Raw genomic sequence first — 12,708 nt, 5'->3', positions numbered from 1 at the left:
CAGTGATGGGCTTGGCTTCAAGAAGATCTAAATTCATATATAGTCTCAGACATTTACGAGCTATGTGACCCTTGCTTGTCTCAATTTTCTCATCTATAAAATGGGCATAATAATAGGACCTACCTCTTAGGGTTGTTAGGGGGACCAAATGTTTGGCACATCATGAGCTCTATACAAATATGATTGTTATAATAATTTTCATCATAATTATTGCCACTATTATATTCTGTGCCCTAAGGCCCTAGGGGAAGTTAATTTATTCATTTCTGGAGCTACTGTCATAGATATCCTCTCCTTCACTCCCCTTCCACATTCCATCAACAAATCTCCTTTCCCTGCTAACCTCTCCTTTAAATGTATTGTTTTCTTTCCCTATTAAAATATAAGCTCTTGAATAGAGAGACCATCCACCCTCCCCATGCCCTGCATCTCTCACTTCTCATCTCCATCTCTTTTTGTCTCTCTTCCAACTTCTCTCCTTATTTCTTTTTGCTCCCCCTTCCTCTTCTCCCTAAAAAAGGTGGTCTGATTCTATAAGAAGCATCAAAGAAGTCTGAAATCCAAAAAGCTTAAGCTGAATACTGAGGACAAAAAAAGATTTTTTAAAGGTTATTTTGGGGATAGTTAGGAGATCAAAAAAAAGGCATTAGGATTCAAGTGGATGTGATGGTAAAGGATAATAGTGAGGAAGCCGAATAATTCAATTCTTATTTTTCCTTCTGTTTTCTCTTTCAAGAAAAATGATCTTTGGATTGGGAAGAGAAATGGTTAGTGGGCATGGAACTCAAGATGAATGAGATAGCATCCAGTTGTCTTCAATGAATTCAAGGCACCAGGCCCAGACATACATCCTAGGATACTGAAGGAGCTGGCAGACGGCATTACTGGGCTGTGGTTGGTGATCTTTGAGATAGTTCTGGTGAATGAGATGAGAGAGAGGAGTTACATGACTGGAATAGGACCAATTACCCTTATTTCTGAAAAGAAATCTACAATTTCAAAGATTCACATCTAAAATTTAGAAGAAAAAAGAGACTAAAATGAGATTTTATAGGGACGGCTAGGTGGTGCAGTGGATAGAGCACCAGCTCTGGAGTCAGGAGTACCTGAGTTCAAATCTGGCCTCAGACACTTAATAATTACCTAGCTGTGTGGCTTTGGGCAAGCCACTTAACCCCATTACCTAGCAAAAACCTAAAATAAAAGATTTGATAACCTTTTAAAACATTATACTTATTAATAACTTTTTTGGGATCCCTTTCACTTCTGCATACATTCTCCCTCCTTTCCTTACTCAATCAAGCAACCTTTGTAATAATAATAAAGATGTAAAAAGAAAGAGAAAAAGAAAAGTTCATCAAAACCAAGACAATACATCTTCTTATCTACTGAAATATCAGCCTCTACATAAACAATGATTTCCCATCAATCTAATTAATTATTTTTATCACAACTATAACATGGGGAGGGGGGAATTAGTGGTTAGTGATAGGGACGAAGGGAAAAAGAGAAAAGAGGGTAATTGAAACAAAAAAAATGATAGAAAGGGCAGCAGGAAGTTCAGAAGGGGATGAAAACAAGTGAGGTAGTTTTGTTATTACCATATTCAATTTCATAAACAATTGAAAACTCTAAATAACCATTGTTCATCAGTTTCAGTTCAATCCTCTTTTCTGTTCTTTGTATCCTGAAATGTTCCTGTTTGTTGATTTTTGTTATAAAAACAAAATAATTGTATATAATAGAATCCATCCTCCCAAAATATGATTATTCCTGAGCCCCTCTGCAAAAATTCAATGATTTACAATAGGGTATTATTATTATTCCTGCATGTAACATTCCTTTTAAAATGTCAGCAAAGGGCTTACCCCTTTGACCCTGTCTAAAATTCTCTCTAAAATACTTAGAAACTCAGTACATTAAGAAACAGTATATAGAATTTCATTGTATTGGAACAAGTAGCCCAGTCTCTGCCAGCATCTCCTGAATTTGGAATTCTCTTTAATGTCGGAATTGCTGGTTTCTCCCTAATTTGCAGAGACACTTTGATAGTAAATGAGATAATCTCTTTAAAGTGTCTGAAGTCCCTGGAATGGCTTCTGTATGGGGCTTGTACATTGTTATGTTTCATTCATCCTCAGGGTGGGGGATGGAGTAGTACTAGTGGTGGTGGAGAAAGTTCCCCTCCCCTTTTACTCTTTGGGTACACATCAAGTGAATTTGAGGCTGAGAGCAACACAGAATAGTTTCTAAGATCTTTGTTTCACTGGAAGCCGTTCAATTATCTTTAATGGGGGGAGGGGGGAACATCCAACAATCTCTTTTGCAATTTCATTAGCTTCACATCTTTGGTAAAACAGGTGGGTGTTATCAAAGACTTATACTAGCATTGCCAACCACAGGCTTCACTATATTTCTCAAAATCAATACAGGCCTTTCCCTAATATTACTGAGTATGCAATGTTCATGATTAAGCATTAGACATAAATAACTGGGCAATGGAGAGGACTAAAGACTGTGGAGGTCTAGTGAAGGACAGCTCCTCAATGGAAAAATGAAAGGAACTGGTCTCTCTCTTTTTTAATTTAGAGAAAAGAAGGCTCAATTAATTTCTCTACCTATGAAGACTTTTTATGAGGGGGCTGCTGGTCATTTGTCCTTCATGACATTGGACAGCACCAAATAAGAAGAAGAAATGACTTTAAATTATAGTAGGGGCAAGTTTAGGTTGAGCAGTATAAAGGATCTGTCTGGGTGGAGAACACTGGAATGGGTAGGACCCTCCTAGGATAATTTGAAGGTAGAGGACAGGACCACTTTATCTCTCTGGGTCCCAAATGACTCAACGATTTTGAATTTGGAAAACTTAATTCTAGTTTACAAACACTGCCACAGAAGTCTTTTGCATTAGTAAAGGAGACTTTTAAATATTTTAAGAGATTACTTTTTTTCTAATTTAAGAGATGCCCATAAGCCAAAAATGAATTTGGTGAAAATAGATTTCAAAAGAAAGCAGATGGAATAGAGGTAAAAATTTATTACTTTGAGTACTTGATTTTTAGCTATGGAAAGAGGAAAACATCTGAGTTTCAGTTTGCTAACAATTCAATGAGTAGTTAAAATATCCATCAGGTCCAGAATCAGCTCCCCAAGATCTCTGCTAAATTCAACCTTTAGATGATGAAATGAATATTTACAATAAATTCTTGCTTTTAAGGGGAGACAGGAAACTAATAGTGAAAACCAACTCATTACTTGTGAATGTAGACTTTTTTTAGAGTTCCAGTACTTTCAAATGACAATGGACACTGGATTTGTTGTTTCCATTGCTTTTCAGATGTGATTCCGAGCTCTCTAATAAATAAATGGCTTCAAAGGCTTCCGAGTTTCCCTGAGGCTTCCCAAGTAGGTAGTTACCTTTCTCGGAGTTACACAATAGGGCATTGTTATGTAAGAAACACTCACTAGTGCCTCCTACCCAATAGAGGAAGAAGTCAGGATTATTTGCTTTGGCTTCTGTTCTACCTGAATAATTCTAGCTAAGGTGCATCGCTGTTTCTCTCTTATACAGCTAGAGCAATGAAAAAAACCCACAAAGATTCTTTAGGTAGCCATAAAGATGTTAGTTTAGTTGCCTTTTCTGTAATTGCCGGCATATTAAGTTATGAAAACTGTTTAAAATTCCGCTCCATTCAGTTTTCCTGATCTCAGATTGGAGAACAATGAAGTTAGACATGTATCATGGATCCATGGAGCTTGTGTTCTGATTTTCATTAGAGTACCAGAGGCAGAGTTGTACCTGTACTTCTCCTGCTGGGTAAGAGGACGCTGGGAAATTCCCTCGCATTTTGCGGTAGATTTTGATTGCAAAATTTAAAAACCAAACCAAACCAGTATCTTCACAAAATAAATAAACACAGAACTGGGGCCTCACATGACCAACCTTCCTTCAAATAGCAGATTTTTTAAAAGGGGGGAGGGGATGGGATTTTGAAAGGAAAGGCAAATCTCTTTGGCCACCCGGTCAGCAGCAATGGGGCCCGAGAACTGCCTCTAACAGGATGGTTCCGCTTCCCCGGGAGAAATCCGACCGTGCCCCGGGCACAAGCAGCCTTTCCCCTCTCCCTGCTCCGCTGTGCAACCTTCGGGGCTGGCTGGGGGAGGGGAAGAGGTGCTGCCCCTGCTCTGGCGGGCGGCCAGCTGCGGGCACAGCTGCGGGCACAGCCTCAGGCTCCGAGCCTGGGAGGGGGGCGTCTCACAGAGGGAATGGGGACTGAGGCTTTTGGACTCTGCCTGAGCTTTCTGGGCTACGGAGCAGGCTGGGAGGGGGAAGCCCTTTGCCTTTCCTGGTCGGCCCCGGCGGCCTGAGGGTCGGGCCGGGGGTCTGCGCGGCGGGGGGGCGGCCGCACGGCCTCCGAGACGCCCAGCCCACCTCCCCCGAGGTAGGGGCTGGGGAGCCGGGAGCCCCTCCAAGTCCTCGGCGGGATCGCCGCTCGCCTCCCTCCCTCCAGCCGCCGCGGGCCCCGGGCCCCGGCCGCCCCCTCTCCCTAGATACCCGACGTGCTGCTCCTTCCCTGCACCTTTGGGTCGGGAGCGGCAGTGGGGCTGGCTGATTCCTGAATGGGAGGGGGGGGGGGAGAGAGAGAGAGAGAGAGAGAGAGAGAGAGAGAGAGAGAGAGAGAGAGAGAGAGAGAGAGAAGAAGAGAAGAGAAGAGAAGAGAAGAGAAGAGAAGAGAAGAGAAGAGAAATAGAGCGAGAGGGAGAGAGAGAGAGAGAAAAGGGAAGAGAAATAGAGCGAGAGGGAGAGAGAGAGTGAGAGAGAGAGAGAAGACAAGACAAGAGAAGAGAAATAGAGCGAGAGGGAGAGATGGAGTGTGAGAGAGAGACACAGAGAGACAGAGAGAGACAGAGAGAGAGAAGAGAAATACAGCGAGAGAGAGAGATGGCGTGAGAGAAAGGAGAGAGAGAGAGAAAGAAGAGAAGAGAAATAGAGCGAGAGGGAGAGAGAGAAAAGGGAAGAGAAATAGAGCGAGAGGGAGAGATAGAGTGAGAGAGAGAAGACAAGAGAAGAGAAGAGAAATAGAGCGAGAGGGAGAGATGGAGTGAGAGAGAGAGAAGAGAAATACAGTGAGAGGGAGAGATGGAGTGAGAGAAAGGAGAGAGAGAGACAGAGAGAGACAGAGAGGAGAAGAGAAATACAGCGAGAGAGAGATGGCGTGAGAGAAAGGAGAGAGAGAGAGGGAGAGAGAGAGATAGGAGAAATAGAGCGAGAGGGAGAGATGGAGTGAGAAAAAGGACAGAGAGATGGAGAGAGAGAGCAAGAGAGAGGAAGGAGAGGAGAGATGGAGTGAGAAAAAGGAGAGAGAGGGAGAATTAGAGAGAGAGAGATGGAGAGAGAGAAATAGAGCACGAGAGAGGGAGTGGGAGAGATGGAGTGAGAGATAGAGCGAGAGGGGGGAGAGGTGGAGTGATAGCGAGAGATATTTGGAGTGAGAAAAAGGAGAGAAAGTGAGGGAGAGCTAGAGTGAGGGAGGCAGGGAGGGAGGGAGGGAGAGAGAACGAGAGAGAGAGAGAGAGAGAGAGAGAGAGAGAGAGAGAGAGAGAGAGAGAGAGAGAGAGAGATTATCTATATGAGTCATTTGTACCTAGAGTGAGAGGGAGGCGCAGCCGGATCAACAGCAGCAGCGGCGGCGGCGACAGCAGGAGGAGGAGGAGGAGGAGGAGGAGGAGGAGGAGGAGGGTGCTTTGCAGTGCGTTGCGTGGGTGCTGCCGTTGGTGGCCACACGGGTGAAGGAGCGGGCGGCGCAGACACACATACACACACACAGACACACACAGACACAGACACACACACACACACACACACACACACACACACAGGCTCACACGCCCTCCCGCACCCTCGGGGCCCTCCCCTGCCCCCTCCCCTCCTTGCCTCTCCATCCCGCATGCCGCGGAGCCGCAGTCGGCTGGAGGAGCGAGCCGGGGCCGCAGCCACCGCCACCGCCGGCATCTGCTGCGACCTTCCTGCCCGGAGCCGCCGCCGCCCTCAGCGGGCCCGGGTCCGAGCCGCCGGCCCGGCCGCGGGGGGGGGCTGCTTGGTAAGGGGATGTCCCAGCGGCTCCCCGGAGCCCCCAGCGCCGCCGCCCGCTAGTCGTCCCCTAGTCCGGGGCAGCGAACATGAACCCCCAGTGCGCCCGCTGTGCGAAAGTCGTGTATCCCACGGAAAAAGTCAACTGTTTGGATAAGGTGAGCGAGGGGCGACGGGCGGGCGGGCAGGGCCGGGGGCAGCCGCCGGGGCAGAGCCGCCCGCGAGCCTGGCAGCCGCTGCACCTGCTCCAAGTTTGGCTGTGGAGAAGGAGGGGAAGCGGCGCCCGTGCGTGCGTGTGTCTGCATGTCTGTGTGGCTGTCTGGGTCTGTGTCTGTATGTGCGCGCACACGCAGGAAGTTGGGTGGGTGGTCAGCGCAAAGAGGCAGCCCCCCGGGGAGGGCAGCCGGTGCCCGCTCCCGCTGAGGCGGGGGCTTCCCAGGCGGGGAGAGGGCTGAGGCTCCGGGCCGTGGCCGCTCTCCGGTGCTGCCCAAACGGAGGGGCCGCCAGACCTGCTCCCCCACCCCCACCCCCACCCGCAGCCCCAGCCCCTCTTCCGACGCCCCCCTTAAGGTGGCGGCTCCTGGGGCGGACGTGGGGGCGTGGATGGCGGGGAGCCGGGCAGCCGCTGCCGCATCGCTTTGCTCAGTGTGTTGGGGGGAGCAGCCCCCCAGCCGCTCACCTCCCCCGCCCCAACTCGGACCTCGAGCTTCTCCGAGACCCCCCGGGGCTCTGGCGCGGGTCCCGGGCCCGGCCCCCCCCTTGACGCGGGCTCGGGGCGGCCGCTCGGCTCCTGGGCAGCGATGCCTCCCTCCGGACGGAGCTCAAAACCCTGCCGACCCTACGGCTCTCCTGCACTGACGGAGGCCCCACGGGTGGCACCGCATTGGCAGACTTCCTCTAGCGGCCCCGGGATGGTCACTTTAAATCACTCCGAAGGCTCCCGGCAGGGGCAAGGAAGGAGGGGGATCCGCCAGATGCTCTCTGCCCCTGCCACCGAGAAATTGGAATGATGCTTTTCAAAAACCGCCCCTTCTCGTGAGCCTGGGTGGTGTGGTGGAGAGAAGGGAGGCGAACCTTAGCTCACTGTACTCTTCTTGTCTTCCTTTTGCAAACATTTTTAATTGCCAGACTTGGTGCTTGTTTCTGATTTATTGATGCTCATTAGATTGTAAGATGGAGAGGGGCTTAGTTAAGAGAGGAGCTAGGTAGGTTATCTCCCCTCTTTTCGCAAGTGAGGAAACTGAGGACCACGGAAGCTTGCCCAAGGTCACCCGGGGAGGTGTTCTGACTCCAAATGAATCGAGTTTTCCCCCCGCCACTAGACCATGGAGAGTGCACTAATATCATTCATACCAAGTATCTGCTCTTGGAGAGGATCACACTAGCTTAAAAGAAAAGCACCTTCGAGGGGCCGGGGGAGGAAGGTGGACAGCGGCTTCTCCAATTAATCACTTTCAAAGTTCTCTGTGGCTAAAATAAATAGAAATGCAGTAAAACCTACTCCAGAAAGCTTGTTTCTTTCGTATAATAATAATAATAATAATAATAATAATAATAATAATAATAATAATAACAACTGATATTTTAAAGACATTTTTAAGGATTTTGAAGAGTTTTATCTGCATTATCTCATGATCTTTAAATAATCCAATATATGTTATTTTTCTATTTTTGCAGATGAGTCCACGGAGGCTTGGAGTATTTAAGTTACCCCAAGGTCAATTAGTTAATAAAGGTCAGGCAGGCTTTGAGTAAAAACACTCTCTTGAATCCATGACCTCTCTTGAATCCATGACTGTCCCATTATATTAGCATTTCCCTTCCCATTAGGTCCCCCTTAAAAAAACCCTGAAAAGAACAACTTACTTAAAAACTTCTTAAAAGTTCAAAAGCTGCTGGCTTTATGTAATTACAAGTAGGCAGGCATGTCTTTTGCTAAAATTCCTTTAGTGAACAAATTTTTAACTTTTTTTTTATTTGGTTAGGAACCCTTTGGCAGTTTGGTAAAGTTTGTGGACTATCTCAGAGTGATATTGTAAAATACACGGGATTTTATTGAACTATTGCCAAAATATTTTTTAAAAGTCCTTATAATCCAGATTAATTACCCTTGCTTTGATGATGATGATGACAATGTTTGTCCTTCATTTTTAAAGACAACCACATCATCAGGGAAATGATGCTTTGAGATACACATAAATTGGATTTGAGTGAGGGGGTTCTCTTCCAGAGACATCTGGGTCCATTGGTCAGATATGGATTAGGATGACTGGAGATGGCCCAGGATGGAAGGTAATCAGGGTTAAGTGTCACACAGCCACATAAATAGTAAGTGTCTGGAGCCACATTTGAACTCAGGTCTTCCTGATGTCAGGGCTGGCCCCCTACCCACTGTGACATCTAGCTGCCCACTCTTGCTTTACTGCATTTGCAAATATTAGTACACAATTGAATTATTTTTAATTCATGTAGAGGCAATGTTGCCTAATGAACAAAAGATCTGGTTTCATATTTCACCTTAGATATTTCCTCCTTATGATCTCTATGGTCTTTAATTCTATATCAAACTTGGAAATTAGTGATGGCATAATAATTCAAATTTTCTCTTCCCCAGTACTGGCATAAAGGATGTTTTCATTGTGAAGTCTGCAAGATGGCATTAAACATGAACAACTATAAAGGATATGAGAAGAAACCCTATTGTAATGCGTAAGTATTATAAATGACATGTGTGGCATCAATGTGAGAGTTCAAACTTCTTACTATGAAGAATTGACTCACTGTCAACCCAAGTGTGGTTTGTAGCTAATTTTCTATTCATAGAAAATGGTTCTTTTGTGGAAGTGCATGGAGTGAAGCTGGGTTCCATAAGGTGATGATTATATCTTTGAGTAAGAAATTATTAGTGTTTTAGGTAGATTTTCTGCATTTTTAAAATAGAAAGGAAGGGGAGCTTGTTTAAAGACTGAAAATTATTTAAAGTATGGAAAACCAAGTCTTTATCAGATAAAATATGGGTTCAGCATAAATGGCCTATGTAGATTCATTTTTCAATATTGATTTGGTTAAGTCATCTGGTTTTGTTATGATTTTTGCATTGCAACTTTAGTTCATGTGAATATAAACTTGCTTTGATGAAATGATGGGAGTTAAATATATTAGCTGGTTTGTATTTGGTGTAAGATTTTCAAAGCAATCACAGCAATTCTGTGGGGTTGGTTATTGGTAATATCATTTTATGGATGAAGGAGTCTGGGCTCCCAGAGGTTAAGTGACTTATTCACATATCAGAGCTAGGATTCAAGCTCAAATCTACTGATTCTAAGTTCTTTGTTATTTTTGTTATCCCATAATGACTTTAAGACAAAATACTCAAGACCTTGGCACAATTAAGTTTGTCTAATAATAACTGATGTTTTAATGTTTATCTTCAGTTGCAAATTTTCTATTTCCTTTTCCCCTTTCCTAGTCATTGAGAGGGGAAAAATTCAATATCCTTATATCTATGAAGTTATACAAAACATATTTTTATATTAGGCATATTGTGGGAAAAAAGGCAAGAAAAATAAAGGGGGGGAAATGCTTCCAACTATCTGGACACAGATGCTATTTTTAATGATGAGTCCTTTGAAATTGTCATGGATCATTGTATTGATCAGAATAGCTAAGTCTTTCATAGTTGATTATTGTTATAATGTTGCTGTTAATATGTAAATTGCTTTTTTGGTTTTGCTTACCTCACTTTTTTCAGTTCATATAATTTAGGTTTTATTAAAACCATACCCTTTGTAATTTCTTTCAGCACAATAATAATCTATTACATTTACATATTGTAACATAACTTGTTCAGTCATCCTCGTTTTTTAGTTCTTTGCCAACATAAAAAGCATTGTATAAATTGTTTTTAGACATATGGGTCATTCTCCCCACTCCTTTTTTTGATTTTCTTGGGTATAGACCTAATATCAGTAAGACTGGGTCAAAGGGTTTGCACAATTTTAATAGCCCTTGGGCATAGTTCCAAATTGTTTCCCAAGATAATTGACATTTTTATAGACTTCTCAACCACCAGAATATAGATACTACATTAATATCACTATCCTCATATGAGGAAACAAGTTCAGAGAGGTTAAGTTACTTGCCCATACATAGTCACACAGCTGTTAGGTATCAGAGTTGTAATTTGAACCCAGGACCTTAAGATTTCAAGTCCCAAATTCTAGCTGCTAAAGTCTCTACAGATAGCATGATAAAATTAACCTTGCCACTAAGGGCTCCTCATTGGATCAGATGCTAATCCATTTGGGGATCCCAGGGGAGCAAGGAATCTCTAAGGCTTAAATTGGGTCAAGAAGCAACAGGAAGGTTAAAAAGTGACTTGATAACAGATCATAGTTTTAAATTCATTGGATCACTTTTTGTTCCTTTCTCATGATCCATAGAACTATTTGTCAAATGTTGGAGCTCTGGAACTTTTTGAAAATAGAACAGTGTTTTGTTATTTAATTGTGTCTAACTCTTCATGATCCCATGGACCATATTGTTCATGTTTTATTTTTGTTTTTTCATTTTTGGCAAAGATACTGGAGTGGCTTGTCATTCCTTCTCTGGTGGATTAAGGTAAACGGGTTAAATGACTAGCCCAGGGTCACACAGTAGGAAGTGTCTCAATAGTCTCTTGGAATAACCTTACCTTAAGGAAAAACTAGTATATTGGAATTAGTAAGCAAGTTGGTTTGGGTCTACAGGTAAAGGAATGAGTCATTGCTACAAATGTGCCACATAACACTGCATGAGGTTCATAGGTACAGAACTGCGATTACCATTTATACTTATTTATGTCTCCTTTATCAGTTAGCATTGCGCTTTGTACATAGTGAAGGTGTTCAACAAAGCTTGTTAGTATTATTATTATTAGTTTGATGACCCACTACTTAGTAAATACTAAAAACAATCTTGTGAATCCTCAAAACAATCTAACAGCTTTGAATCAGTATAATTAGAATTCTGTTCTTAATCATTATAAATGATTGTTATCCATAAATATTGTGAGATTTTTTCTGAACTATATAAGAAAATTGAGCACTTGGTTTAAAAAAGTTCAAAAAAAATCTACTTTAATCATCCATCAAAACAGAGAACAAGTATTGTGATAGAATTTCTTGACCAAGAGAAACGGAAACTCTTTGGAGAGGCATACTGGTCAACTGGGGTTCAATGACTGTGGGTCAAAGATAGGAGTCCAAGATGAAAGCAAAGAAATGGATTGGAATGCTGAGAAAGATTAGTCAGCTTCCTAGGGCACTGATTTGATTTTTACAGCTTTTCAAGAATGGCTTAGAGGATGCAGTCAATCAGCAGGATTCTTTGCTTCCTTAGGATAGCTAAGTAAGGCATTTCACAGGGGAGGGGTGGGTAAATAAAGGGGGGGGAATCATTCACAGGAAAAAGGGGATTTTCTGGAGGAAAACTTGTTATATAGTTGGCACAATTTCTTATTGGAATGAGAAAACATTCCTTGTTCAAGGGTAGGAGATGAGGGGAGGTGATCACATTTTATTTACCATTATTAAAACCTATTTAGACAAAAATGCAGATTTCTATTCCTGAAGAACAAGAAATAGTGATCATGATAACAAATGAGACCATCTTTTTTTACTATGTCCTTGCAAAGTTTGCTTTTTAAATTTAATTATATTGGTTATATTATATTATATTTATTATATTTTATTTCTCCTTGTTTTCCATTATTGGACCACCAGGTGGTTGGAGGATTTTTCTACATTGTTAAACCATCAAGGTGTCATGAACTGATTGTGGTTTCTATTCCTTTCTTCCCTCCTCTCCAGTAGCTTAGATAAATGAAATCTATAGCTGATCCCAAGTTCCATCTTAATCATTGTCAGAGGGATCATAGATTTAGAGTTGGAAGAGCCTTGTACTGAAAAGGCAAGTAGCCAAATGAACAGATTTGAGTTATATATTCTTTCATTTCCTCTCTATGGAAGCATATGTAGGCAAGAGAAAAAGGGAAAAAAAAGTATAAACTTGGTAATTAGTCTGTGGATAATAGAAAGTAACCTATATTTCTTGCCACTGTTTTACTTTGAGAGTTGAGATTTTTCAGACTGCATGAGCTTAAATCTTCTATAAGTCCTATTCTGATACCTTACTGTGGCATTGGTTCTTGAAGATAGATTCCACTATGTAGGGCCTCTACAAATGACCATATATTTGCCAGCCAAGGACCTGCCCATCTAAGTTTAGATAATTAACTGGGCAAATCTCTCTCTCTCTCTCTCTCTCTCTCTCTCTCTCTCTCTCTCTCTCTCTCTCTGTATACACACTCTTAAAACTGTTGTAGGCATACTCTTATTGCTTGCTTCATTAAATTTTTTTAAAATTCAGAATAGAGATGTAAAACATCCCTAATAAAAAATCTTTGTGTTCCTTAGCTAAATGAGTTGGTTTTAGTCATTCACAATCTAACTTAATTTTGAGTCAGTATAATTAGAATGAGATTCATTATGATCTCCAATGAACTATAAAACAAAAACATTGTCCATTATCCAAAATCCATATTTTCCATTCATAGAAATGCTATCCATAGTCTTTGT

General features: G+C 42.7%; 1 protein-coding gene across 2 annotated transcripts in view; it reads left to right on the top strand.

Annotated features, from left to right (window-relative positions):
- Positions 1-6,052: 6,052 nt before the first annotated feature.
- Positions 6,053-12,708, top strand: part of NEBL (nebulette) — a 456,697-nt gene continuing 450,041 nt past the window's right edge. Inside the window, exons 1-2 of one of the 2 annotated variants that reach the window (XM_074192966.1) lie at positions 6,053-6,249; positions 8,706-8,800. In XM_074192966.1, coding sequence (XP_074049067.1) covers positions 6,181-6,249; positions 8,706-8,800 — 164 coding nt within the window. In that variant the 5' untranslated portion in view covers positions 6,053-6,180. The remainder of the gene's footprint in view (positions 6,250-8,705; positions 8,801-12,708) is intronic. The other variant, XM_074192965.1, reaches the window with a different exon arrangement.

Source organism: Macrotis lagotis, chromosome 7 (genome assembly GCF_037893015.1).
Source record: "Macrotis lagotis isolate mMagLag1 chromosome 7, bilby.v1.9.chrom.fasta, whole genome shotgun sequence".
NCBI classification, from domain to species: Eukaryota; Metazoa; Chordata; class Mammalia; order Peramelemorphia; family Peramelidae; genus Macrotis; species Macrotis lagotis.
Note: the sequence above shows the minus strand (reverse complement) of the source record. Positions and strands in the feature narration are given on the sequence as shown.